Here is a 24282-nt window from a genome sequence, read left to right on the forward strand (position 1 = left end):
TAAGCGGCAATAATTTACAGTCCAGGTCCCAAAGTCTCTGCCCGGTCGTGCCCTGGTTCGGCGCAGGCTCGGTGTGTCCCAGGTGGTCGCAGGGAGACCATTTCGGGGGTGGCAGCAGCTCAGTCCTGTTCCCACCAGGAACAGACGGCTTGTTCGGGGTTATGGTTTGCTTGCACCTTATGGACCAAGAAGTGTTTAAGGCAAAAGTTCACTCATCTGTCCGCCACACCAATCCCGATAAAGCCTTTGAAAATGAGAAGATACGGAAATAACGTTGTTTATGCTGTGGTGAAAATGTCCTCCTAGGAGCATGGTTTTTTTTATTTTTAAGAAGTTAGAAGTTAAAATTTCTTGTTATGACCTGGGCTAATTGGCAGAGGCTTTCTGTGCTCAAAGAACATTCGTTAAAAAAAAAAAGGAGAGGGGACTGTAGTAAATCTTTAAAAGAGATAGTCCACGGTTATACAGTCCATTGTATGAAGGTAAGAGTCTCTGTGATACTATTTTCACTATGGTCTTTGGCTGGATACAATCTTGCAGTCTTTCTTAAGCTGGCCTGTGTTTCCCAAGCTCGCTGGATAGCAGCTAATTAACAGTCAGTTAGCTATTTGACCCCTAACACGCCCAATGCTTTATTAAATGATTTATTAAATTATTAGAACAGCTGAAATTGACTTTATTTCGTAGCATTAATGGTCTGGTACTTTAGTAGAAAGAAAGGAATGTAAAGGAATAAAAAGTGAAAGTTTCTTACCAAGCTTCCTTCCACTTTCTTCTTATGACTACAAGGATGTGTTGGGAATTCGTTTTTCCTTCCTCCACCTGTATCCAAGCAGTCTGCCTTTGGCAAGGAAGGGCTTGTCAGGTAAAAGAAACCTAGAAAACTTAATGAAATATCTTTATCCCTGAACCTATGAGGGCTCGTCCCAGTGAATTCTTTCCTGCTGTTGGGGCTGTCCCATCTTCTAAAAGGACGAATCTCTTTTTCCTCCTGTCTACATCTGGCCCCAGAGCTTCATATGTTCAGTACACTTCTGACTCTGTAACCTGTGCCAGTGCTGACCTTTCCTTACCTTGACTGCGACTGCACATATGGAAACCAGAGTTTTCAAATCTTGCATCTTGTTCCCACCTTAATCATAAACCAGCATCTGGTTTAGCAGACTTTAAGTGATGTATTCACATGGGAAAAAAAATAACATAAGCATTATCTAAGTGAAAAATCTTACTAGGGCACACTGTCAAATCTTTGTGGATGGGCAAATGTTTTGGGCTTTTTTGCAAGTTCTGATGTTAGAGGGTACACAAATCTTCTCTAGGTGTCATCTAATCCAAAGATAGTAGTCCAAAGAGAATAACAGCATAGGCAGGTTACTAGGCATGAAATTTGTGTGGGCAGAGACTGCATATCAACCTGTATGCTATAATCCAGATTTACACTGAGCAACCGGTGTAATATTTACTTTGCTAATCTCGGTTTCCCTACTGCTGACTTCCTTCTTGTTGTCTGAACTTTAACGGTAATAAAACTGTGGTAGCATACTGCTCTTTTGGCTCTCACTCACAGCCCTGGGGATTCAGTCTGGGGCTGCTGAAGAGCTTGTCAGCTTTGCCCCTCTGCCCTGCATCACCACGTGTCTAGCAGAGGCTGCAGCGCGGTGGTACCTCTGCTCTTCAGTCACAACAGCCGGCATACGAAGGCAGACCGATACCAGTATCAGTTTGTGTGAATCAGCGAGCAAGCTGTAAATAGGAAGCGGCCAAGGACTGTTGCTGTTTTGCTGCCGGTGCTATAACAGCAGGAACATTTGGGAGTGGGGCGATGCGGACCACTGGGGTAGTAATCACATAAATTGCCCAGTTTGCATCACCAGCCCTTGAATCGAAGCCTTTGAGCACTTTCATGCTTCACAAGTGTGCCCAACTGCTTCTATTTAAGAAATATATGTAGCCCATTTGGGGACTTTCTGATCGTCAGTGACATTTACTGAGAAATGTTCAGCTGAACTGTAATGTCAGGATAAGTCCATCTTGGCTATTACTCATTTTAAGCTCAGCTAACACATCTTTTTTGTCTTGTGAGGTGGAAAGCCCTCCTCCTTGTGCATTACAGCACACAACTTTCCTTCCCTTTCTAGCTCTGCTGAGATACTGTGGCAAGGGCCTTCACTTTCCAAAACTAGTGAGCATACGGTATAGTCCCTATCCCTTTTTTTTGCTTGCATCTTTTCTGAAGAATTTAAGCAGTCATTAGAACGTTTTCCTGGCACTTTTCCTGAATTAATTTCTTCTTTCTGTGTCCTCTTGTCCTCTACCCTGGGGGTATAATCAGTTCTGCATGTTTTCACAGTTTCGAAATGCTGTAGATCATTATTGCCTCCTCCTCCTCTCATCTTTGAGGAGGTGTCCAGTCAGACCAGATATGTATAATATGTCCACTTAATTTTTTGTGCTCTGAAAATGGTTCTTCCCCTGTGTAATGCAGCTGTGCTAGTTGTTTCTGAAGGTAGCCTCATCTCCTTCAAGGTTTCCCAGCTTCTCCACTACTACTAAAGAGGGACAACAGGTTGCAGTGTTTATTTTGTGTAAAATAAACAATCATTTTATGATTTTTGTGGTTTTTGTGGAAGTATTATTTAATATTTCACAATGCGTCTTCATTAATTGCAATTAAGTACTTTTTTAGCAGTACTAGCAGTAAAACCTGCAACACTCCCTTAGAGTTTTTAGAAAGGAGTTGTTGCCTGACAAACCGATTAACTACATAGCCATTGAGTAACTGTAATAAAAGAACAACTCTGCTGTATATAGAGCTTATGAAAAATAGATTTTTCAAGAAGAATTCCTAAATGGGATATTTTTGTACGTGGCATGTATAATTTAAAACAGTCCTTTGTCATGCCTGTATTCTTTAAATTCTCTAAGGGTACTTGTAATAATATTAGAGCAGTGTGACATGAATATGATGCTACTGCCTCTTATTTAGCATCGTATTTCACCTTAAGGAAATGTAAATTAATTTAGTGCTAATGGCAAGTATCCCCTTAACCAAAATCCTCCTCAGCGTCTTGGAAAAGAACAGTTAGACTTACCAGCTTCCTAAGTTTATCTATATATCCTACTTACCTCCATTAGAAAGAGAACCCTTCTGAATAAGAGAAATCTGGTTTTCTTACCTGTTCTCCCTGCGAAGACTAGTTTCCAGTTAGGCTGCTGATTTTCATGATGGGGAAAGCAGTACTCTAGGCACTGAGATTGGTGCTCATTTTCTAGATTTTCGATTAATTTCCTAGATCTCCATGTAGCCTTACTTGTCATCTGTGCTGGATGGGGCTGAGGTTGTACTGGTGATCTTGATATGGCACAATGTATCATACTGTTCAGTCTTTGTAGTCACTCGAAGACAGTTTTTATTCAAAAACTGTCTTTTTGTGTGACAGGCCATTTGACTCATTAGTATGTCCTAATGAGCACGTTACCGCGATATTCCCTGTGCCACCCTCCTCTGGTGCCTGGGAGACACCTGCCAACTAAGTGATGAACAGAAGGCCTAGGGTAAATTCCTGGTGCGGGAATTCAGGGTTGCACTAGAGATCTTGAAACATTGCAGTCGGTTCGTAAACCTACGGGGCTTTTGTCATCTAAGACTTCTTCCTGGAAGATGGTACCAGCAATTCTGCAGGCAGAAAGTTTGTTTGGCAGAAGCGTCTTAGTTTGGTCGCCGGAGACATGGCTGGCTTTGGGCTGTCAGATGTGTGGAACCGTGTAACAGAAACTGATAGTTTTGTTGTTTTTTCATTGACTTGCTTCCTCTGGTTTAGAAAAATAATGATGCTGAGACACCAGGACTTTCTTTTCCCTTAGTTTGTGTGATGTTTCCATCCATCCTGTAGACTTTGTTTGTCACAATATCATTGGGTTTGATTTATGGACAGTAGTTTGTCACATTGCTGTTTTTCAAAGATGTTTAGGAACAGTTTAAGTCTTAGCACTGTTGTAAAACAACAGCTGGAAGAGTAATTACAGCTAAAGCAGAGAAGTTCTTGACACGGTAGTTGGGCTGTTGAGCTCTAGACCATCACTAGAGCGATTGAGATTAGATAAATGCAGTGATTATCATGTATCAGACTGTCTTATGCAAATTGAGCGTTGGATAGGATGATCTAATGAACTTTTCCAATCTTGGTTTTTAATTTTTTTGGTTAGTTTGAGAAATGCCTTTCACAACTGATTTCTGAGTCATTTAAGCTGTTAAACGTGGGCTGTATATGCATTTTCCTGATCTACAGGTCATTTGGATCCAGGATTCCTTGCAAGTGACAAAACCTCTGCTGGTAATGCCCAGATCAATGAAGAAATTAATATCGCCTCTTCTGATAGCGAAGTAGAGATTGTTGGAGTTCAGGAACATGCCAGGTATGAATTTGTTTTTCTTCCTTTTCCAGTTTAAGCATTTTTTTAATTTTATCAGAATATGTATATTGCCAAAATTAACAAAGAAAAAAATTGCTGGCTTTCAGTACTATTTTTATCCCTCCATGGCTGATGCACAAAAGGTAGCAAACATTGCACTTCTTTTCCTATTCTGCTGGTCATGGTAATGTCAAAAAGTGGTTTTCTTTAGAATTATTATCATCTTCATATGTATTTAGATTCAGCCTGTGGTTCAATATCAAACAGTAAAAGGCTAAACATATACATTATTGAAATCATATACCAAATTTGTATACATAAGCACATAAATGAAAATATTTGAGTTGGTTCTTGTTTCCTTTCAAAATATTCACCTACTTTAAGCATTTAAATACTTTCCAATTCATTTAATTAATCAGTTGCCCTAGGAGTAAAAATACTATGAATTTCACAGGGGCTAATGTGATAAGATAGCACCTTTAGCCTAAAAATACATCTGTATGAATCTTAGTTTTATCTCAAGATACAAGATAGTTCAAATCCCTGGAATAAATCAGGGATAAGGAAGAGAAGGTAGATAAGGAAGAGGAGGTAGATAAGGAATCCAGAGGTTTCTCAAATTCTGATAGCTGCCCAGCTCTGCTTCAGCTCTTATTCTAGATAGGCATGTTTTGATGTCTCTTCTCATCGGTAGTCTATGGTCTTTCTGTGGTTTAAGGTAGGATTAAACAGTTGAACAAGACTTGCATTTTTATATAGTGTGGAGAGTTAAATTCATAATGTAAAAACAGTTGTTGCCGTAAACACACAAACTCTATCTAAAACTAGTCCGTTGCCTGATGGACGTTTGGAGGAGGAAAAGGGGCTTGAGGGGCAAGGAACAGAGCTTTCTCTGACTGTTCCTTCACCGTGTCTGTCTTGAGGAAAGGAAAAAAGGCGTGCAGGACCTAAGTCCAGTCCTGTTGGATGTGAAAAAAGACGTTTCAAGGTGCTGAAGGAAGAGAGACTTGGTCTTAACTTTTAGAAGACTGAAAGTCAATCCATGACTGACTCTTTTGGAAGAAAATTGACTCCTTAGGGAAGAGCCCTCCTGGCTATTTATCCAGCAGACCCGGTGCTTACACAGCCTTTGTCCTAATGATGAGTACCGTTGACTTGTCCTCCGTCACTAGTTTGTGTGTCCAGCACTATATACATGCATCCCTTCTGATGGAGGTCCCCCTTACAAAAAACTTTCCATGCTGATTGCCTCAATAATATTTAACATGTACAACAGTGGGAATGTTAAATAAATGTACAGTTGCTGTTTAAATTTAGTTGTAGTAGATTCAGACCTGTTTGTGCGGAAATGATAATTCATGCTTTTCGGCAAAGAAGAAAGACATGTAACGCTTTGTTCTTGCAGCACACTTTCCTTGTTGTGCTCGCCTTTGCTCATGTAACCACTCTGCCATCTATCAAAGACCGATTCTTGTTGGTTCCGATGAATACTTGCACATTTTGGTTGCTTGAATCCTATTTAGAATTTTATTTCTCTTGCAGGTCTAGGCTTGCAGTTATGAAGTATTGATGGGCTTCTGACAGGGTTGTCGTTTGGACAAGGTTTAGGTTTTTGATCAGTATTTTTGCATGCTTAGTTAGTATGATGTTTGGATTCAGTTCTTTTGCTCACGCTATTTTTTTTCTTTTTTTTTTTACCGTGCTCCATATTTCATATCGTTGTTGGATTGGTGTGAGTTGTGAAGCTCTTGAGTTTGTCTATGATTTGTAGTTTTTCAGATTGCTAGTGAATTGGTGGTGTTTCTCATCATTAGAATATTACTTGGCATTTACTTAGGACACCAAATCATATTTTGCAGTTTGTTTCGATTTTTGTCCTGTAGACTTTTTATCATGCATGTGTATAAAACAGTCCTCCTCTGTTTCTCCCTTTTTTTTTTTCTTTTGTTTTATTGCCTTTACTTGATATCTTCCCCTTAGTTACAGGTTGGAAAGCATGTTCCCTAAGCTAATGTTTCATTGAACGTTTTGCTCTTGGCTGCTTGTGTGACTTGTTTGAGGATATACGCTTTTATTTTTGCGAGGTATCATTTCTATGAGGAAATTTATAGACTACTTTTTGTCATCTTCAGGGAGAAAAGTTAGTATCAGCTTTGCATAAGCATTGAGAGGACTGTTCTGTATCAGAATGGTGGACCATATATAACAGAAGTGTCGTATATAGTTTACTTTGGTTACAGTCTTTTCTTGTCAGTTATGCTTACAGGTATTTCTTCTTAAAAGAAAGTTTTTAAAAAAAATCCCTACATTTGTTAGAGTTCCAGTCTCTTATTATGCATTTTTTGTAGGTATGTGTTTTAAGTATGTATTTTAAGACTGAAGGAGTAATAGAAAAGTCATTCTGAAGATCACATCCAAAATGAAATAGCATATCTGAGAAAGAAATGTGACATTTATACCCGGATAAATTAGAGCTTGGAGAAGGAGATTTTTCATTCTGTTTCGTGAAACCGTCTCCAACCAGAGACGAGAGATGAGCAGAACCTACGTAGTTCAGGAGAAACTAAATTATACCACCTAGGATTGAAAAAAATGTAATGTAAATGTCAGGAACACTTGACCAGCGTGGAAAACGCTGGTTCATGAAATGCAATACGCGTGCCATCGCAAGGAGGTGGGAAAGGAGACCCAGCACCCAAACGTCTCCTGCTCATCTATCTATGCAGCCAGGAGCAGCTGCGGCTGCCGCCAGTGCTTGCAAGAGCAAAACCATTTTTGGAGCACTGGATGTAAAGTTTTACTAGCACTTGTTTAAGATTTCCAGCTGTGAATGGAGTGACGGTCTTAAAGACTGCAGTCAATTCTTGTCATCAGTTCATTGTATAATAAAATTAATCTTTCTTTCATTTTGTTTTTTCTAGTTGCTGTTATTTTGTACTCACTTGTTACATATCCGTTATCAATATAACAAGTAAAATTACTGTGCAGATAAGTAGACGTGTACCTCAGTTCAGCAAAGCACTTGAGTGTATGCTTACCTTTAAATATGTGATTGAGTGTATGCTTACCTTTAAATACGTGATTTAGTCTCATTGACTATAATTCCTGGAAGCTTAAATGTTCTGCTGAAGTGGGGCTGTACTGATATGCAGTGAGCATTTCCCAATATGTTTGTAATTTTTGGTTAAGATAGCCAAGGAAAAATGAAGTATAATAGCTGTAATAATGTAGCTACAAGATGGCTCTTATAATTACTGTACTGAAAGTATCATTATGTCCTTATTTTAACATGGTTTTGATTCCATATAAAAAAGATATCTTTTCTCTATCTCATCAAGATTTTGTCACTTCATTTTTTCTCTTTTTTAAAGTCCAGTGGGTAAAATTACTAGCAGGAAACCTTCTGAATAGTGCATGGCACTGCACATGATGGGGCAGACTTCTTCAAGATCCTTGGGAGCCATGCACACATTTCATAAGAAATGTTACTTTACACCCACTGGCAAAATTAAGCTGGAAAAAACTGGAAAAAACCAAACAATATAAATTTAAGTTTAGCCTTAGCTTTGTTATTGGTGAACTTGCAGATCACTAGGTGCTTTAAAGTGTTATTGACTCTACAAATGGAAAAGCCCCGAGGAAATTTCGGAGAGGGACATGTTAACAAGATGCAGAAGCGGTTTAAAAAAGAAAAAGTGGTTAAAAAGAGAGTCTTGTGCCTGCAGTGAATAGTAGCTTTAATCCTTTTTGCTTTTTGCCTTGCTGCAGGTGTGTGCATCCTAGGGGAGGTGTGATTCAGAGTGTGTCTTCCTGGAAGCATGGCTCGGGCTCACAGTACATTAACGCTCAGCAAACGCAATCATGGACAGCTGTGACTCCCCAGCAGAATTGGTCTTCGCCCCCAGAAGTAGTAGACCTCACTCTGGATGAGGATACCAGACGCAAATATCTACTGTAATGCAGTGTCACTGTGTTTTTGCCCCCATCCCTTCTCCCCTTTGTGGCACAGAAGTCCATTGGTATAGCTTCAGCTTCAGAAGCCCTATTCCTGGCATTATGAAATTCAAACTCACGAAGATTTTCGTTTCCATAAGAATGTAGTATAATTTTAATATCATTTTAACCGTTTTTTTTTACCTTCTCAAAGGAGGATTCTTCCCAGAATTAAAACCCAATAGCTCCAAATTTAAAACACATCTACAGTTACTAATTTTTTGTGTGTGCTAATCTGAAGAAATAACTGTGTATAAAGTTCTGCTCTCCCACCCTTTCTCACCTCCAACTTCAAAACATTTTTAATTTATCAGTATATTGGGTTTGTTTGTAGCAGTTAGTGTTTTGCTGTGTGTGCCTCAGTGATTTTGAGAAATGCTGTGTCCTCACTGATTTCAGTGGAGCTGGGGGTATTCAACACTTCCAAAAACTGGGCCCAGAGTATTTATACCCAAGCAGATTTGGTTATGTTACCAGCAGGAGGGACTGTCTGTAATACAAAAGGCCCATAACATATGCACTGAACAGCTTTTAATTAAAGGATTTTTATTTTCAATATAATTTATAGTTTACACTCTTTTCAGTGCTGAGTCTTCTGTCTACGTGACTACTGTGTTTCACCGATCATTTCCCACAGCTTGTTACAGTTTTATAATAGTAGTGACTTGCTAGCAGCTGATTTTTGCAAAAGCACAAGAAAAGTAATACAAAGGCCCAGCATCCCTCTCCCGTTTTAAATATATCTGAATTTTACATATATCTCAATCTTGCCTGGGGTAGGGGAGGGAGAGAAACAAAACGTGTTGCTCAAAGTCTTCATTTGTTGCTTATTTGCTTCACTGACCATCTCAAAAAACTTGTAAAGCCCCCGCCTAGCAAAGCACTTTAGCAGATGAGTAGCGTTAAGCTCTGGCAGTTCACTGAAACTAGTGGGGCCATTCAAATGCTTAAAACTCTGCCCTAAAGGATGTTGCAGGATCAGGGCCTAAGTTTGTCATCTTTTTTTTTTTTTTTTAAAAAAAAACTAGATCTGCACCATTTTCCTGGCTTTAGGTCATGTCTCTTATCCTAGTTTTGGATTTGCTTTTTAGGTTGTGATCCAGGGAACGCTTTCTGCCGGCATATTTACTACACTGAAATCAGTGGAACTCCTTACCTGAGTGGCCACGGGTTTCCTCTAGTGTATATTGAATTTCCTGGCCCTTAATCTGTCATTTTGAGGCTTTCTCAAGGCAAAAACCAAAGACTAAAAAACAAGATGATGTTCACTTTAAATGTCTATTGTGCAATTAAAATGTTCCTTTGTATTCAGATGTTTTTAATGGAAATTTTATACAGCACTATCATCAGATTTTTGCCATTTAAGGCTGAACAGGGGGCAGACAGAACATGAGAAGTCCTGTTTTGCTTTAGTGTTGGCTGGTTTCTAAATTTATTTGATTTCCAAATTTTTTCTCTGTGGGCAAAAAAAAAAGATTAATTTTGTTATCACATAGCTTAAAAAAAAAAAACCCAATAACTATGGCGGTATAGCAACAAACAGCTTTTTCTTTAATAAGCAGAAAAGTTAGGCCTGCACTTTAAAGAGCAATTAGTTAAGGGTTTTATATTCCAGTTTAAAGCTTTCTAAAACATCGAACTGTGATAAGTGTATTGCATGACCAGAAAATGTACGTGGTGCTTCTAGTGGCCAATTTCTTTATTTTTGGGGGCGGGAGGGAGCGGAGCGAATGGAGTCCGTGCTCGCTGCAGCAGGGAAGAGCCTGTACTCTTGGGACACTATATCCGTAGCGGCTCTCGGTCTTTTCTCCTCGTTTGCTAATCATGCGACTCAGCCGTCATTTTAGTGGACTAGCCGTAAGTTAACTCTGAACCGTGATTTAGTGCGGCTGCTTTTTGCTGTTTCACGAAGTCTTTCGACAAGGTCGGTTTTGAAGAAAGCTGCAGGGACCCATTTGTAGTCCTTCCATTCGAAATGCAAACTAACTATCTGTTTTTTCTTTTCAGTTTGTATATGATGTGACTTCCATGTATATATAAAAAATGACTGCATCCTAACCAAACTTCCTCCAATTGTGCACTGTGTTTGTTTAAACAATTCATGTATCGTAGTCTGATGCAGGTTTTCTTTTATTTAAAACACTACATATTTTCTTTTATCCTTAACGAATTTTGGAAGGGTAGTGATCTGAAAACCACAATCACTGGATAGCTAAGAGATATTTCTGTGTTCTTGTTTTATTTTTCGTTTGTTTGTTTTTTTTGTTTTGTTTTGTTTTTTTAAAGAGAGCAAAAGGTGCCTGGACAGTTTTGCTCTTCTCAGCAGGAAAGTGAAACGTTAGCCGTTGTATGGCTAAGAACCAATGCACTTGGGGCCTGATCCAGAATCCATCGGAGTCGATGCGGGGCTTTCCGTGGACTTCGGTGGGCATTGGCTCGAGCCCTTCGTGGCTGAGCAGTTCCTGTGTTGCTGGAGTTTGAACTTGGGATCTTCGCTAGTGAAGACAAATCATCGCTTAGAACGTAAATGTTGAAAACGTGCGGCTCTAGTTACAAAATTTGATTCTTGACACTCATTATTTAGTTCTCATTTTCCATCTAGTATTTAATGGTCTTTGGAGAAAAAAAAATAATAATAAAACAGAGTGTTATATATATATAAATATATATATTTTTGGTGCAAGATGAGACCTTCTGTTTTTTGAAACAAGTCTGTAGCATAAAGGTTAAACTATTTTAAGACAAAATAAAATAGAGTGTATTATTTAAACAATATCATCTTGTTTGGGATTTTTTTTCCATTTTCCTTCAATATGCTGCTATTTGTCATGTCTCTAAAGTAAACCTTCTAAGTGCCACGATCGGGTTACAACTATCCAAATTGAGCGTTACTCCCTTCTGAAATGTGTTTATGTTGAATGTCTAGCATGTAAACGTGATTTCCAGACCACAAAAGCTTGCTTTTATCTCCCAGACCAGGGCAAGAACAATATTTCTGATTATAGTGCTGGTGGGGGGTGCTGGTGGACACGCAGGTGGCAGCGATGTGAGGCCACTGTCCATCGTACCCTGCACAGAGCACTTCTAGCAAGACGGTTTCTGTGCAGTCACTGTCTTCACACGGAAAACACGCCTTCGGGTGCCCACACAGCCTCCTTACCGCTGTTTCTGCATTTAAAATAGGTGGGTAGACCAGGGATGAAGCACTTGCCAGGCCCTCGCAGACCACAAGAGGTGGTGCCACACTGGACAGGGTTTTGGGAACCACCAAACTATACCAGGGAATTTATTGCTTCAGATGAAGAGAGTGATGGTAAGTGTACTTGCATCACGCTAAACTCAGTGCCCCACTGCAAACAAAAACAAAAAAAAATTACTTTTCCAGCTTGTCCGGTGGAGAAGGGAATTTGATTTAGTTCCAATATTTTTGTCGGATGAGAAGGCTCTCAGCAGTGTGAAAAAGGAGAGACATTTATCCATTTACTTTAAATATGAAGACGGAAAATGTGAGGGAAGTTGGTTGACTTTTCAGCCCCATTGAGTTCTTGGCTTTTGTGAATCTTGAAAATCCAAATTAGGGGCCTGGTGGTTGTTTTGGACACTGATGCAGGACTCAAAAATTCATTTCATGCATATCGCCAGCTGAGGGAGAGCAGCTGTTTGGTGCAGATGTGGAAAGATGAGAGCTGACATATCCCCTGAATCTTTTTTCTCCACCACCAAGAGGTACTCTGAGTGTTTGGACTTCAACATACACAGTATTGAGTGCTTAAAATTTCTCCTTAGTCACTCAATGCATCCCTCGTGGCTCAGACTAGTTTGCTTTATGTTGCCGCTTAGCTTTGTGGGACCCGTCATTTCTGGGGCAGTACGAGAACTGACAAAAGCCTGCCAAGCAGCTTCGATTTATGTTGCTTTTCTCAGTGAAATCGTTGGAAAGCAGATTAATTTCTTGGCTGAAAATGTAGTTTGTCTATCTTGAAATGGGAAATGAAAGGGTTTTAGTAAGTGGATTAGTTGTCCAGTTCCCTGGAGGATCTGTAAATTCAGCATCCTTTAAGCACACCACCTCCACTTTCTGCAATACTGCTGCTTTTTCCCCCTCCTTTTTAGGACCTTAGTCTGTGAATGTCAACTCGCTGGAGATTGCTCTCCAGAGCATCACAGGACTGGAGCTGAAATTTCCCCTCTCTGCAAAGGCAAGGAGCAGCACTCCTGCAAAACACAAACTTGTGACGGACAAGTTCTGCATTTAATTTGATCTTTGGTGAAAATAAGGTGAGCGGCCTCCTCTTACTGGAACTAAGCAGTGGCCGAGGAGTCCAAAGCCTCCAGGTCTATATCCTGATCCTGGTGAGCTTATCGAAGTGCAAATGCATTTCTGCGACAGATGCCCGTGGCATCCGTGGCTGTCTTCGGCCTTCGTTTCATCCAAAGGGAAGCTGGGTTGTGCTCCCCGCAGCGTGACCCCATGGATAGGGAACACCTTCTGGGTCGGAGCTGTGGGCTGGCGGCTTGTTGGCTCCCAGGCTTGCTTTTGCCATGAGCCCACTATTTCCCTAGGAGATGAACCCGGGGGGATGCAGCTGGACTTGTGATATAAAAATGCTGCTATGATGAGCTACAACACAGCTCTCATTGGGAAAAAATGCCCCCAAGGTCACAGGGCCACCACGCAGGGTCCACCTGGCTAAATGCCACGCGGTGGGGTACGAAAGTCCATTAGCGAGGTCCCAGCAGCCCAGCTATGGGCTGCTCCTGGGGGAGGGCGAGTAAGGGCAGATTAATTATCCTGATTAATTATCAGCAATCATATCTTCTCTCATTCCTCCTTTTGCTAAGCCTAAACAGATGGAGGCCTTGTAGTCTTCTCCTCAAGGAAGGGGTGCTCCACCCCCCTGAAGGCTGTAGCTGCTTCTCCCTCTGCCAGTTCTTGGTCAAATCAGCAATTTTTAATAGAAAACACCAACTTTATATGCCAAGCTCACTCGTGAAAACGTTAAAGTCGATTAGTTTCTAAGCTGATCTCTCTACAGGAGCTCCAACATCTAGCACAATCCCCCAGTAGGCATTTAATTGCCTGCATCCTAAAATACCCCAGTTTCCCCCATGGTTATGATTGCAGCCCTTTGGATCACCCCAGGGTGGACCTCGGGGTGAAGGTGCTGGTTGGAAATGGGGAGGCATGGGAAGTTTCAGAGTTGCAACAGTCCATCGGAGACCTCTGCTAGCAGGGAAGGGCACCGCGAGAAAGCCTGTAACGGAGCAGCGGTGAGGGCTGATGAGTAGATTTGGGCAAATGGGGGGTTCTGCTGAGCATTTGGGGTTGGCTCTTGCTCCCCCAGCAAGGGAGCCCGTGGGTCCCATGGAGGGGTGTCTAGGGGGAGCTGTAATTCGTTGGTAGGTGACTTCTTGACTGCTCCTGCAACTTTGCATCTTCTGGAGGAGGTCCCCGACCCCCTGAGCAGAAAGGTTGTGTCTCACACTGCTGGAGTGAACGTGGACGTCACCAAATATCAGAGAAGAGGCAGCAGTTGGAAATCACCCAGCTTGTCAGAGAGCAAAACTCTTCGGAGAACTGTTTTGGTCTTAAAGAACCTGGTGGGTCTTGAAATGTAAGAACGAGAGCTTATCTGGACAAAGTTCTGGCAGCGGAGCAGACATAGGAGGAAGAGTCTGGAGAAACACCTGCGTTTCTGTGCTTTTCCAACCAGCCTCACAAACTGCTGGAGGTTTGTTCTTGCAGGTCCAATTCCCCTTGAAATGAAGAAAAAAGCAAGCACTGAGAGTCACCGAATGCTTAGAAATCATGTCGGGCTTGGGAAAAGCCAGAGCAGCTGGTGGCCAGGGGCTGGGAGCACGGTGGGAAGCACTGTATACGCTTGCCATGTTTGTCCCTGTTTTGTTGTGCTTATTTTTGGGCGTTTTGTCCAGCAATCCCAGAACACAGTAAATAACCAGCCACTTCGCTGCTCCCCGAGAGAGCAGCAGCCCTTTATCTGAACGCCTAAATCAACCTTGTGGCTTTTTGGTGTCTGTAGGCTTCAGAGAAGGTGTGAAGCTGCTCAAATTATCATGCATTACTTAGACTGGAGAGAGTAAACGGATGCCTTCCCTTGAATAATTGAAGCCGCTGTGTTTTTTTCCTACGGTGTGTCCTTCCGCGAGCAAGCCAAAGGTCTTGCAAGGTGCTTCCTTGAGGAGCCACTCGCGATTATGTGAATCAGCAGTGTCAGACGTAGTGTTGACAACACGACCACCACCAGGCCAGTGAAGCAGAGCTTTTGTACCACTGCTGATGTATTATTTTGCCTTGGAGGTGTCTTAGTGCTGTATTTGCAAGGAAAGCTTTAGCAAGCATACAGGTAAACTGGTCGTTTAACTCCCTCCAGCGTGTCTCCGCAAAACCTGCTGGCCACGCAGGCCGTTGAAATTGCAAACCAACACCGCTGCCACCAGCCTTAAGCCCCAGTTTATCTGCACGGGCTGTCAGATGTAACCTCAGTGAAGAGCATCAGATAGCCCCAGTGCAGCCCTTGGACTCCCGTTCTGGAGCCGGACCCATGTCACCACCTTGGGCCCTGAGCTGTCATGCCTGGGACATGATGAAGTGACAGGGAACAGCGTGCTGCCCTACCAATGCCGCAGGAAGTCCCAAAACCCTCAATATTACTCTTAATTCACTTTTTTCCATCCTTATGCCCACTGCATGCTACTCCTAGGTCGGGAACTGGGAATTAAGGCCTTGCTTGGCTCACGCGGGAGCTGGAGAAGTCCAGACTCGGTCTCTGGGTTCACCCTGGGCTTTGAAGCCCGCTGTCCACCCGCAGTGACCAGGGTGCTGGTGCTGCAAGTTGTGGGATCACGGCAGGTCACCCTTGGGTGAATTTACTGCTTCTCTGCTCCACAGATTCCTCATTTGGCAGCACCTGGGCTTGGCTGCTCCATTTATGTCGTTTCATAAGCTGTCGAGTGGTCGCTCAGGCACGTTGGCGTGGGGATGCATGGTGCCCGTGGGATGGCAGGCCACATCCGTGGGGGAAGCGGGAGGAGGAAGGACAGACAAGGGGATATAAGAAGGGCAAGTGTTGATGGCACCCGCGTGCGGCGGACAGATGAGCGAACTTTTGCCTTAAACACTTCTTGGTCCATAAGGTGCAAGCAAACCATAACCCCGAACAAGCCGTCTGTTCCTGGTGGGAACAGGACTGAGCTGCTGCCACCCCCGAAATGGTCTCCCTGCGACCACCCGGGACACACCGAGCCTGCGCCGAACCAGGGCACGACCGGGCAGAGACTTTGGGACCTGGACTGTAAATTATTGCCCCTTAGCACGACTTCTATAAAACTTGCTTGGCATGAGTAGCTAAATTTGCCGAAGCCTTAGGCCGCACTTAGATAAAATAATGAACTTGTACCTAGTTCAGTGAGAAAAGGGGCCTGAGAGCTGGTTCAGACTGGCGTGACAAGGGCGCTGCAAGCAGTTTGCATCCCTGTGCTTGGCGCTCCGGGAGGGAGGGTGTCAAGGCTTGGAAGCGGGGCCTGCTTGGGCGCCGGGACCCTGGGAAACAAGGCCTCCCCTCACTGCTAAAACGGTGTTGATTAGGGGGGTCTGGACTATGTCGGGGTCTGGATTATATCCCCTTCGTCGGGACCTCGGGAGATAACACCTGCTGTCACTGCTGGGGCAGTGCTGGTTGCTGGAACAACGTCTCTGTCAGGGCCTTGAGGACAAGGGCAGGACCCGAGGAACGAAGACACTTCTGTCAGCAGAAACCGCAGCGGTAAAGACAAACGGCCTGCCTAGGGACAGCGACGAGACCCAACAGGGAGCAGGAGACCCCAGGCCTGAATGTTACTATGGGTCCAAACTACCGCGTGAGGGGTGGAGAGCTTAGACTGGACAGTTATAATTGCCCAGGGATTTCTCTGTTCGGGGTCCCTCTTCGGAGGCACCCAGCTCGAGCTGTAACTACTGCACGCGGGTCATTACCATTTATTTATTTAATTTGCCTTGATTTGGCTCCGAACTTCTCAGCGGGAACCTCGGGTCGGACCCTGCTCGAGTTGTAATTCCTGCACGCGCATCGCTAGAACTTACGCCCAGGGTGAAGAGGACCAACGGGACGACGCTGGATCCACGGGTGGTGATCTCTCTTTCTCTTTCTCTCCCCCTCTCTCTCTCTTTCTCTCTCCTCCCCTTCGCCTTTCCCCACCTTTTCTCCCCACTTCATGGAAAATAAAGTCAAAAGGTTGTACGATATTTGATCGGTTTTAGCATCTTAATCTCGTCCTTGGGATCGTAACGAAACCTTCCCGACATTGGATCGGGACAGCGACCGGAAGACAAGGCAGATGCAAACCGTAAGAGATGATGGTGGGAAGAAAACAGGAGATTTCAGACACCCAGAGAAGGATACAAAACACTGAGCAAACCGCAGAGGTGGGGCAGGATGGGGAGACCAGGCCACGGTCCCCGTCAGCTCCCGAAGGACGCAGAAGACACCTGGAAGCAGCGGCTGGTCGCCAGCCCCAGGAGAACCCCGGAGCGGTGCCTGGGGGCTGGATATCGGGGCTGGTGGCTGCTTTTTAGGGCAGAAATCGAGAGCTGGCTGCTTCCCGGGCTGATGACGGGTGGCCGAGCGATGGGAGCGGGATGCTACCGTGCCCCGCAGCGGGACGCGACTCATTGCTCAGCTACCGGGAACGATCGGCGCCGCCAACGAGGGTTTTTCCCTGCTCATTTCCCCGCCCGAGCCCGGGCAGCCGGACCCACTGCTGCCACCGGGGACGCGGAGAGCGGGGCTCGTCCCGGCGGAGCTCGGCTGGCGGAGCTGGTTTCCCCACCACCCCCATGGAGAAGCGGGGTATCTCCGACAGGCAGCTCGCAGCCGTCTAGCCCAGGGCTTTTTCGTCACCGTCACCAGGATTTGTGCTCTCTGCTTTAGCGCGTCCCCTGCTCGGCTCCTGCGCCATCGCGATCGCTAAGCGCGTAGTGACTGGAGGCATCCCAGGCTGCAAAGGGAGGCCAAACACCCTGCACGGACACCGGGATTTCGCGTGCGGCGCTCGCCGCGCTCCGGCCACCGACGTCTCCAGCTCCAGGATCCGGGAGCGGCGCCGGGAAAGGCGCTAGATGGCACCAAAGGCGGACGCACGGGCTCCTGCGGGTGCGGGAAACCCGCGGGGACGGCGGGCGGCAGGGATGCGGAGGGAAAAAAGGAAAAAAACCAAGGGGAAAAGCCAAAAGCGGCGCCCGCCAGCCCTGCAGAGCCGCCCTCCCCGCTCCGGCGCTTATTTTGTAGCAACCGCGACATATAAAATATAAGTTTTGCATCGCGTTGCAGAGCGCTGTATAAAATCCAAATGGAGAATGAAGCCAGCTGCAACAAAACAGTTGCGGTTTTAGCAAAACGGTCCCAAAAAAGTGTCTTAAAGTGTTTCCTTCCATGGGGAATTGCAGTATGTTTGTGTCTGAGTCCGATCTGGGAACGTGGGGGGGGTTCAGACACCGGGGTTTGGGCAGAGCGGAGATTTCGGGTCTCGGTCAGAGCTGTGAGTTAGCTGCGCGGGAAGGACTGTCCCTGCGCCGGCTCGGAGCAAGCGGGGGCTAATTTTAAGGGAAATCGGGGCTTTTGGGAAGTTTCAAAATGCGCTGGGCACCCGAGGCTTTGGAGCAAACGGCTTTTTGTGCCAAACGAGCCAAGTTTGGGGTAGGTGGTAGGTAGGGTCCAGGCGTCGGCTCCAGCAGGGAAAGGGTTAAGCAGCTCCAGGTCGCAAACTGCCCCGTTTTAATCCGGATCGGGGCAAAAAAAAAAAAAAAAAGGAAAAAAGAATAATCCAGAGGAGCAAATCCATAGCGCAGCTCCGCTCCGAGCCCGCTTAAGTCTTCCAGCTGTGCGCTGCGGATAAAGTGGAGTGCGGATTAAAGAGGTTCCCACCCACCGCGGGGCAGCGGCACCGGTGGGACGAAAGGATGCGGCCAAAAATGCAGTGAAAATCAGGAAAAAAATGCTGGAAACGGCACCAAGGGCCGCGAGAAGCCTTCCCTCGGCGTCGCACCAGAAAGGCTTTGCAGGCCCGAGGCCGCGGCGCGTCCCGGCGGCTTTGTGCTTTGGCCGATTAGCAAAAAAAGGGAATTTTCTCACCCGGCTCTTGCACGTGGGCTGCCCGGCTGTGGCAGCGTGTGGGCGCGTGTGCCCCCACGCCGCTGTGTCTGTGCCCCCCAGGGCGCGTGTTTGCAGCTACATGTGTGCAAGCACCCGTGTGCATGTGTGCACAGCCTGTGCCAGGGGGTGTGTGTATGCACCCCGTGCTTTTGGGTGGTGTGCGTGCCTATCTGCCTGTGTGCGTGCATGGGTGTACACGTGTGCATGTGGCTGTGTGTGCAGGTGTACATGTGTGCACAGGCGTGCATGTGTGCAGGTTCACAGGGATGTGGAGGTGTACATGTGCATGCAAGTGTACATGTGTGCCGGTGTAAATGTGTGCATATGTGCACACCCATGTGCGGGTGTACATGTGTGCAGATGTACATGTGCATGCCAGTGTACACGTGTGCAGGTGTACATGCTTGTGCAGGTGTTTGTGTGTGCAGGTGTATATTTGTGCAGGTGTACTAGTGTGCAGGTGTATGTGAGTACAGATGCACACACACGTGCTGATGTACATGTGTGCACACATTGCGCACATGTCCATGTGTGCAGGTGCATGGGTGTGCAGGTGTATGCATGTGCAGTTGTGCATGTTTGTGCAGGTGTACATGTGTGCACACATGTCTATGCGTGCAGGTGTAAGTGTGCGTGCAGGTGCACACCTGCACACATGTACCTGTATGCGGGGGTACATGTGTGCAGGTGCACATGCGCGTGCATGTGTGCAGGTGTGCATTCATGTACAGCGTACATGTGTGCAGGTGTACATGTGTGCTTACATGTACATGTGTGCAGGAGCACACGTGTGTGCAGGCGTGCATGCAGGCATACGTGTGCACAGGTGCACATGCGTGTGCAGGTGTGCACATATGTGTGCAGGCGTGCATGCATGCAGGCGTACGTGTGTGCAGATGCACATGTATGTGCAGGTGTGCATATGTGCAGGTGCCCATGCGTGTGCAGGTGTGCAGGTGTGCACATATGTGTGCAGGCGTGCATGCATGCAGGCGTACGTGTGTGCAGATGCACATGCGTGTGCAGGTGTGCATATGTGCAGGTGCCCATGCGCGTGCAGGTGCACATTGGTGCAGGTGCACGCGCGCGTGCAGGTGCCCACGCGCGCACGCGCACTCGTGCCCGCGCGCCAGCCCCGCGCCCGCGCGTGCGCCCGCGCGTGCGCCCCTGCGCCCGAGCTCCCCGCACGGCGGAGCCACCGTGCGCCCACCCCGCCCTCCCCGCTCTCCCCGCGCCGCCCATTGGCCGGCGCTCGGCGGCGGGGCGGGGCTTGCCGGCGGCGGCGCGCGCCCATTGGCCGCGGGCGCCTTTGTGTGCGCGGCGGCTGCGCTCGGCTCCCATTCGAGCGTCGGAGGGGCCGGCGGGACCGAGCCGGGCCGCCGCCCGCGCGCGCCACAAAGGCCGCAGCATGGTCCTGGTGCACGTCGGCTACCTGGTGCTGCCCGTCTTCGGCTCCGTGCGCAACAGAGGTACCGCGGCGTGCGCGGGGGCCGCGGGTTCGCGTCCCGGGGCCGCTGCTCGCGGGAGGGGGCGGGGCGGGGGGGGCCCGGCCGCGGGGTCTGCGTCCCCCCACCACCACGGAGAAAAAAAAAAAAATAAAAAAGAATTATTTTTTTATGCCGCTCCCCCCCCGAAATGATTAATCCCTTTTTTTTTTTTGCTTTTTATTTTATTTTATTTTTTTATTTTTTGGCGTTTGCCCGCTCCGGCGCAGCCCCGCGCCCGCTTGTGCAGCTCCCAGCCTCCGCCCTGCTCTTATCCCCCCGCTTCGTTTTTAATTCGCCCCCTCCCGCCGCCCCCCGCAGCCGGTAACAGCCATTTTCGCCGCGTCCCCGCTCCCGGGGTTCATGTGGCTTCAGCCGCGGGGCGCTGCCTCCCCTGCCGGGGGGCTGCCGCGGGGGGGGGGGGGGGGGGTGGGCGGCCGAGCGGGGCTCAGTCCTGGCCCAAAAAATCAATAATAACGAAAAAATAACGTGGGGAGGTGTATGGGGGGGGGAAATCTGCGATTAGGTGCAATTTGTCATGCTTCGTTTAAAAAAAAAAAAAAAAAAAAGGGGGGGGGGATTCGGCAGTGAATGCGATTTGCCTTAATGCACCCAAAGGGGGGGGGGGTGAAAAATTGGGCAGTGGAGTGCAATTTGGCATAATTCACCGAAGGGGGCAAAAATTCGGCAGTGGAGCGCAATTTGGCATAATTGGGGGGAAAAAAAAATGTGTTGGGGGGGAATGCTGCAATTAAGTGCAATATGCCTGATTGCCAAAAAAAAAAAAAAACTTAAAAAAAAAAAATACCAAGAGTTGGCGAATACGATCCGTGGTGAAGTGGAAGGGCATCGACGCCGGGGCCGCCCCGCTGCCCGAATCCGCCCCCTTTCCCCCCAGACCCGCTCTCCAGAAGAGCCAGACTAGTGGCAAAATGGGTTTCCATTAAACAGGGATAGCATTTTTTTTTCTCTGCTGTGCCAAATTACTTCCTGGTCTTATTCCATGGGTTTAAAAAAAATATATATATATATATTTTATTTTGTTTTTTTTCTTTTTTTTTTCCTGTATCAGATTTATCCTTTGGTTGTGTACCTTCACCTTTTTTTCTTGTACTAAAACTAAAGCATGGTCTGTATTTTTTTTACATTACCTAGTTGCCGATGTAAAGCTCTCCGTAGAGACATTACCCCGCTGAACCGTAATGTGCTGTAGCCTGTACATCTGCTCCGTGTACGCCGCTTTTGTTCTGTTGCCCCTCCATGGCATGGTGGGCCTTGCCTTCTCGTATTGTGTGCATGACGACATTGTTACACACGACTCCACTAATACTAATCTACGATCTTCTCAATAAAGAAACTAGTTTTTTCCTCTATTAACCTAGTGTGCTTTTTCTATTGCTGTTCTCCCATTTATTGTCGTATCCTGCTGTTTAGATCCCCCCTCCCCTCCTCCCCCCCCCGCTTTCCCCATCGTGAGGTTTTGAGCGAGGGGGTTTTTTTCCGCCCCCCTCCTCCAGCATCGCAGATATGGGGGCTCTTAACGCCTCTTCGCGGCCCCATATCCACCACCGGCATTAGTCTCTGTGTACATACTCTGTAGACGCACATCCTGTATCGCCATCGTGCCTATGTATAACGCTGTTTTGCGACAGAAGAGCAAAAAAAGTGTATAAACACAAGCCCCCCCTCATCGATCGGGCGGGAGAGGGGGGTGTTTTACCAGGGGTCTGGTGCTCATTTCATCCCCGTTGCAACATGACACATCTGCTCTGCTACCAGGCTGCTAAGGAGAGGTGCATCCTTGGGGGGGGCGGGGGGATATTATTTTTAACTGGCCCATTTGGTTTGCAAGATGTAAATGAACCAGGAAAAAAGAAAAAAAACTCTTTTATTTTATTTTTTTTTTTATTAGCTGGGTATTTAAATGTGTGTATATACAAAGCACCCTGCCCACCATCTGCCAGGCGAGAAGTTGCGGTGTCCCGGTCCCACAGCGGCTGGTGCTATAAATATTGCTGCCATTCCCCCCCCCCCAAAAAAAAGGTGTCAAAAAAGTCCCAGATGCCCCGAGCCGAGCGTGGGGGGGCTGCAGCCCACCCTCTCCCAGGGGCTCAGCCGCCAGCGTGCGAAAAGTTCCCACGAACCTTAAAATATTGCAAGCAAAAAAAAAAAAATTGAAAAAAAAAGGGGTGGTGGTGGGGGGAAGCTGTGGTGGGGGGCAAGTGGTTTCATGGGGGGGGAGCGAGTCCTGGGGGCTGCTGCTGCTGGCTGTGCCCGGCCCCCTTTCCCATGCCCATGGGAAGCTGGGGGCAAGCAGGGCCGGATCCGGCGCTGGCGGGGGGCATCTCCCGCTACCTCCCTTCCCGGGGGGCAGGCGGGGGCCCGGGGGGGGCTCACCACGGGGGAAAGGGCGACGGCAAAAACCCCTTGGCTGCGCCGGAGCCGCCGGCCGAGGCGTTTTCTCGCGGTCCCCGCAGCCGCCCGGACCCCAGCCCGAGGCCCTGCCCGTCCCCCTCGCTCTACCCTCCACTGGTCTTTTCATTTTTTCTTTTTTTTTTTCCTTTTTTCCCCCCCCCCTTCTTCATATTTCCTTTTCGCTGTCTCTGCCCGGCGCGGGCGGGTTTCCCGCGGGCGTCCCCTTTGTTCCCGCGGCCCCCGGCGAGGGGGCTCCGCTGCTCGCTTGCATGACGGCGGACGTGCATGCCTGCCGCGGCTGATCCTTCCCCCCCTGCGGTTAGTACTGGTTTTTTCCATGCAACATGATTTTGCTCATGCCAAAAATATATATATACATATATCCCCCCCCCTTGGCTCTCCAACGATCTGGATAAATGGTCTATATACACCCAAATCCGCAAGCAGCTGCCCCTCGGTTGGGGGGGGGGGGACTCGCCGCAGCCAGCGCAATAAGCCCCCAGCTCCTACTCTGCAAATTAGTGCCAAACCGGAGCGAAACGGTGCAATATACTCTGAGGATACCGGCGCGATCTAATAATGCGGAAAGCCGCGGGGTTAACGGCAGCGCGGACTGAGGGATTTATCCGCCGCAGCCCGGATGGAAACACGTTTCTTACGGGAGGAAATATCCCCCCCCCGCCCCGCTCCCACCTGCCTCCTTGGTGTCCAGCACGCTCCCGCAGCTCATAACTGCGCCCGCGGTTTATTGCCTTAATCCCCCCGACGCGCTCGTCCCGAAAAGCCACCTGCACCGGGAAAATAATGGCTTTTATTTTAGCGTCGCGGGCTGGGAAACGCGAGAGGCGGCGCGTGCCGGTGCCGGTGCCGGCGCGGAGGCGTGCCGCGGTCTCTGCAGCGCCCGTGCCCCTCTCCAGCCCCGCCGGCTCTTCCCGGCTGCCTTAAATAACTTGCGTCTGCAGCAGGGAACGGGGTGATATTAATAATTTTTGGGCAAAGGGCTTGAACACCCCTGCGGGAATGCAAAAACGCCGCCGCCGAGGAGGACCCGGACCCCGCTGACGCCATCCCTGGGTCCCGCACGGTGACACCATCCCAACCGGACGGAGCGGGAGAGAAAACGGGGGAGGGAAACGGCTCCTCTCGGGGTCCCGTGGGGTGCGGGTGCCGGGGAGCGAGCGCGTCCTCTCCGGCCCGGCAGCCCCGCCGCCAAAATCGGCATTTCCGTGCCGATTTTCATCCTGACCCCGTGGTGGCCATGCGTCGGGGTGGGTTTCGCGCGGGCGGCTGGGCTGAGACCCTGCAAACTCATTGCACGTGCGGCGATCCCAAGGCGTGCTGCTGCTCCTGCGGCTTTATTCCCGACACCTGCCAAAAAGCTGGGGCAGGAGCTCTTCTCCCATATCACCTCCCAGATCTCGATCGCCTTAAATACCAGTTGTCACCAATACCGGTGACCCAACTCGCTTGGGAACCTTGCGGGATTTGATGTTTTTTCCACAAACCCACAGCTCCCAGAGGCAGGCGATCGCCTAAGACTTGGCTTTTTGATTCAACAGCAGCGTAAAACTTGCTGAAACTCAGTGCTGAACTGGGAAATCGGCTATAAGGCGAGCTTTTGACAGCAATGCAGTGATTTGGGACATTTTTGCACGGCCACGGGGCTCCGAGCAGCAGCCTCAGCTGTGCAGCAAGAGCGTGGCCAGGACCCAAAGCTTAAAACGTTGTATTTTTTTTCCCTTTCTGGGCCTAATTTCAGTGGGGACAGAGTGGCTCGGGCAGGAGTCAGGGGCTGCAGTCCTCGGTGG

At 47.7% G+C, this 24282-nt stretch overlaps 1 protein-coding gene and 1 long non-coding RNA gene across 3 annotated transcripts in view; both read left to right on the top strand.

The window, feature by feature from the left end:
- Positions 1–11181, top strand: part of ARK2N (arkadia (RNF111) N-terminal like PKA signaling regulator 2N) — a 46056-nt gene extending 34875 nt beyond the window's left edge. The window contains exons 4-5 of one of the 2 annotated variants that reach the window (XM_064500751.1): positions 4290–4416; positions 8182–11181. In XM_064500751.1, coding sequence (XP_064356821.1) covers positions 4290–4416; positions 8182–8371 — 317 coding nt within the window. In that variant the 3' untranslated portion in view covers positions 8372–11181. Of the gene's footprint in view, positions 1–4289; positions 4417–5955; positions 6863–8181 lie in introns of those variants that run through there. The other variant, XM_064500753.1, reaches the window with a different exon arrangement.
- An 8667-nt stretch (positions 11182–19848) lies between these two features.
- On the top strand, positions 19849–21436 carry LOC135324152 (uncharacterized). The gene is made up of 2 exons (XR_010385496.1): positions 19849–20044; positions 21215–21436. It is a non-coding gene; the product is annotated as an uncharacterized LOC135324152 (long non-coding RNA).
- The last annotated feature ends 2846 nt before the right edge of the window (positions 21437–24282 follow it).

Source organism: Dromaius novaehollandiae, chromosome W (genome assembly GCF_036370855.1).
Source record: "Dromaius novaehollandiae isolate bDroNov1 chromosome W, bDroNov1.hap1, whole genome shotgun sequence".
NCBI classification, from domain to species: domain Eukaryota; kingdom Metazoa; phylum Chordata; class Aves; order Casuariiformes; family Dromaiidae; genus Dromaius; species Dromaius novaehollandiae.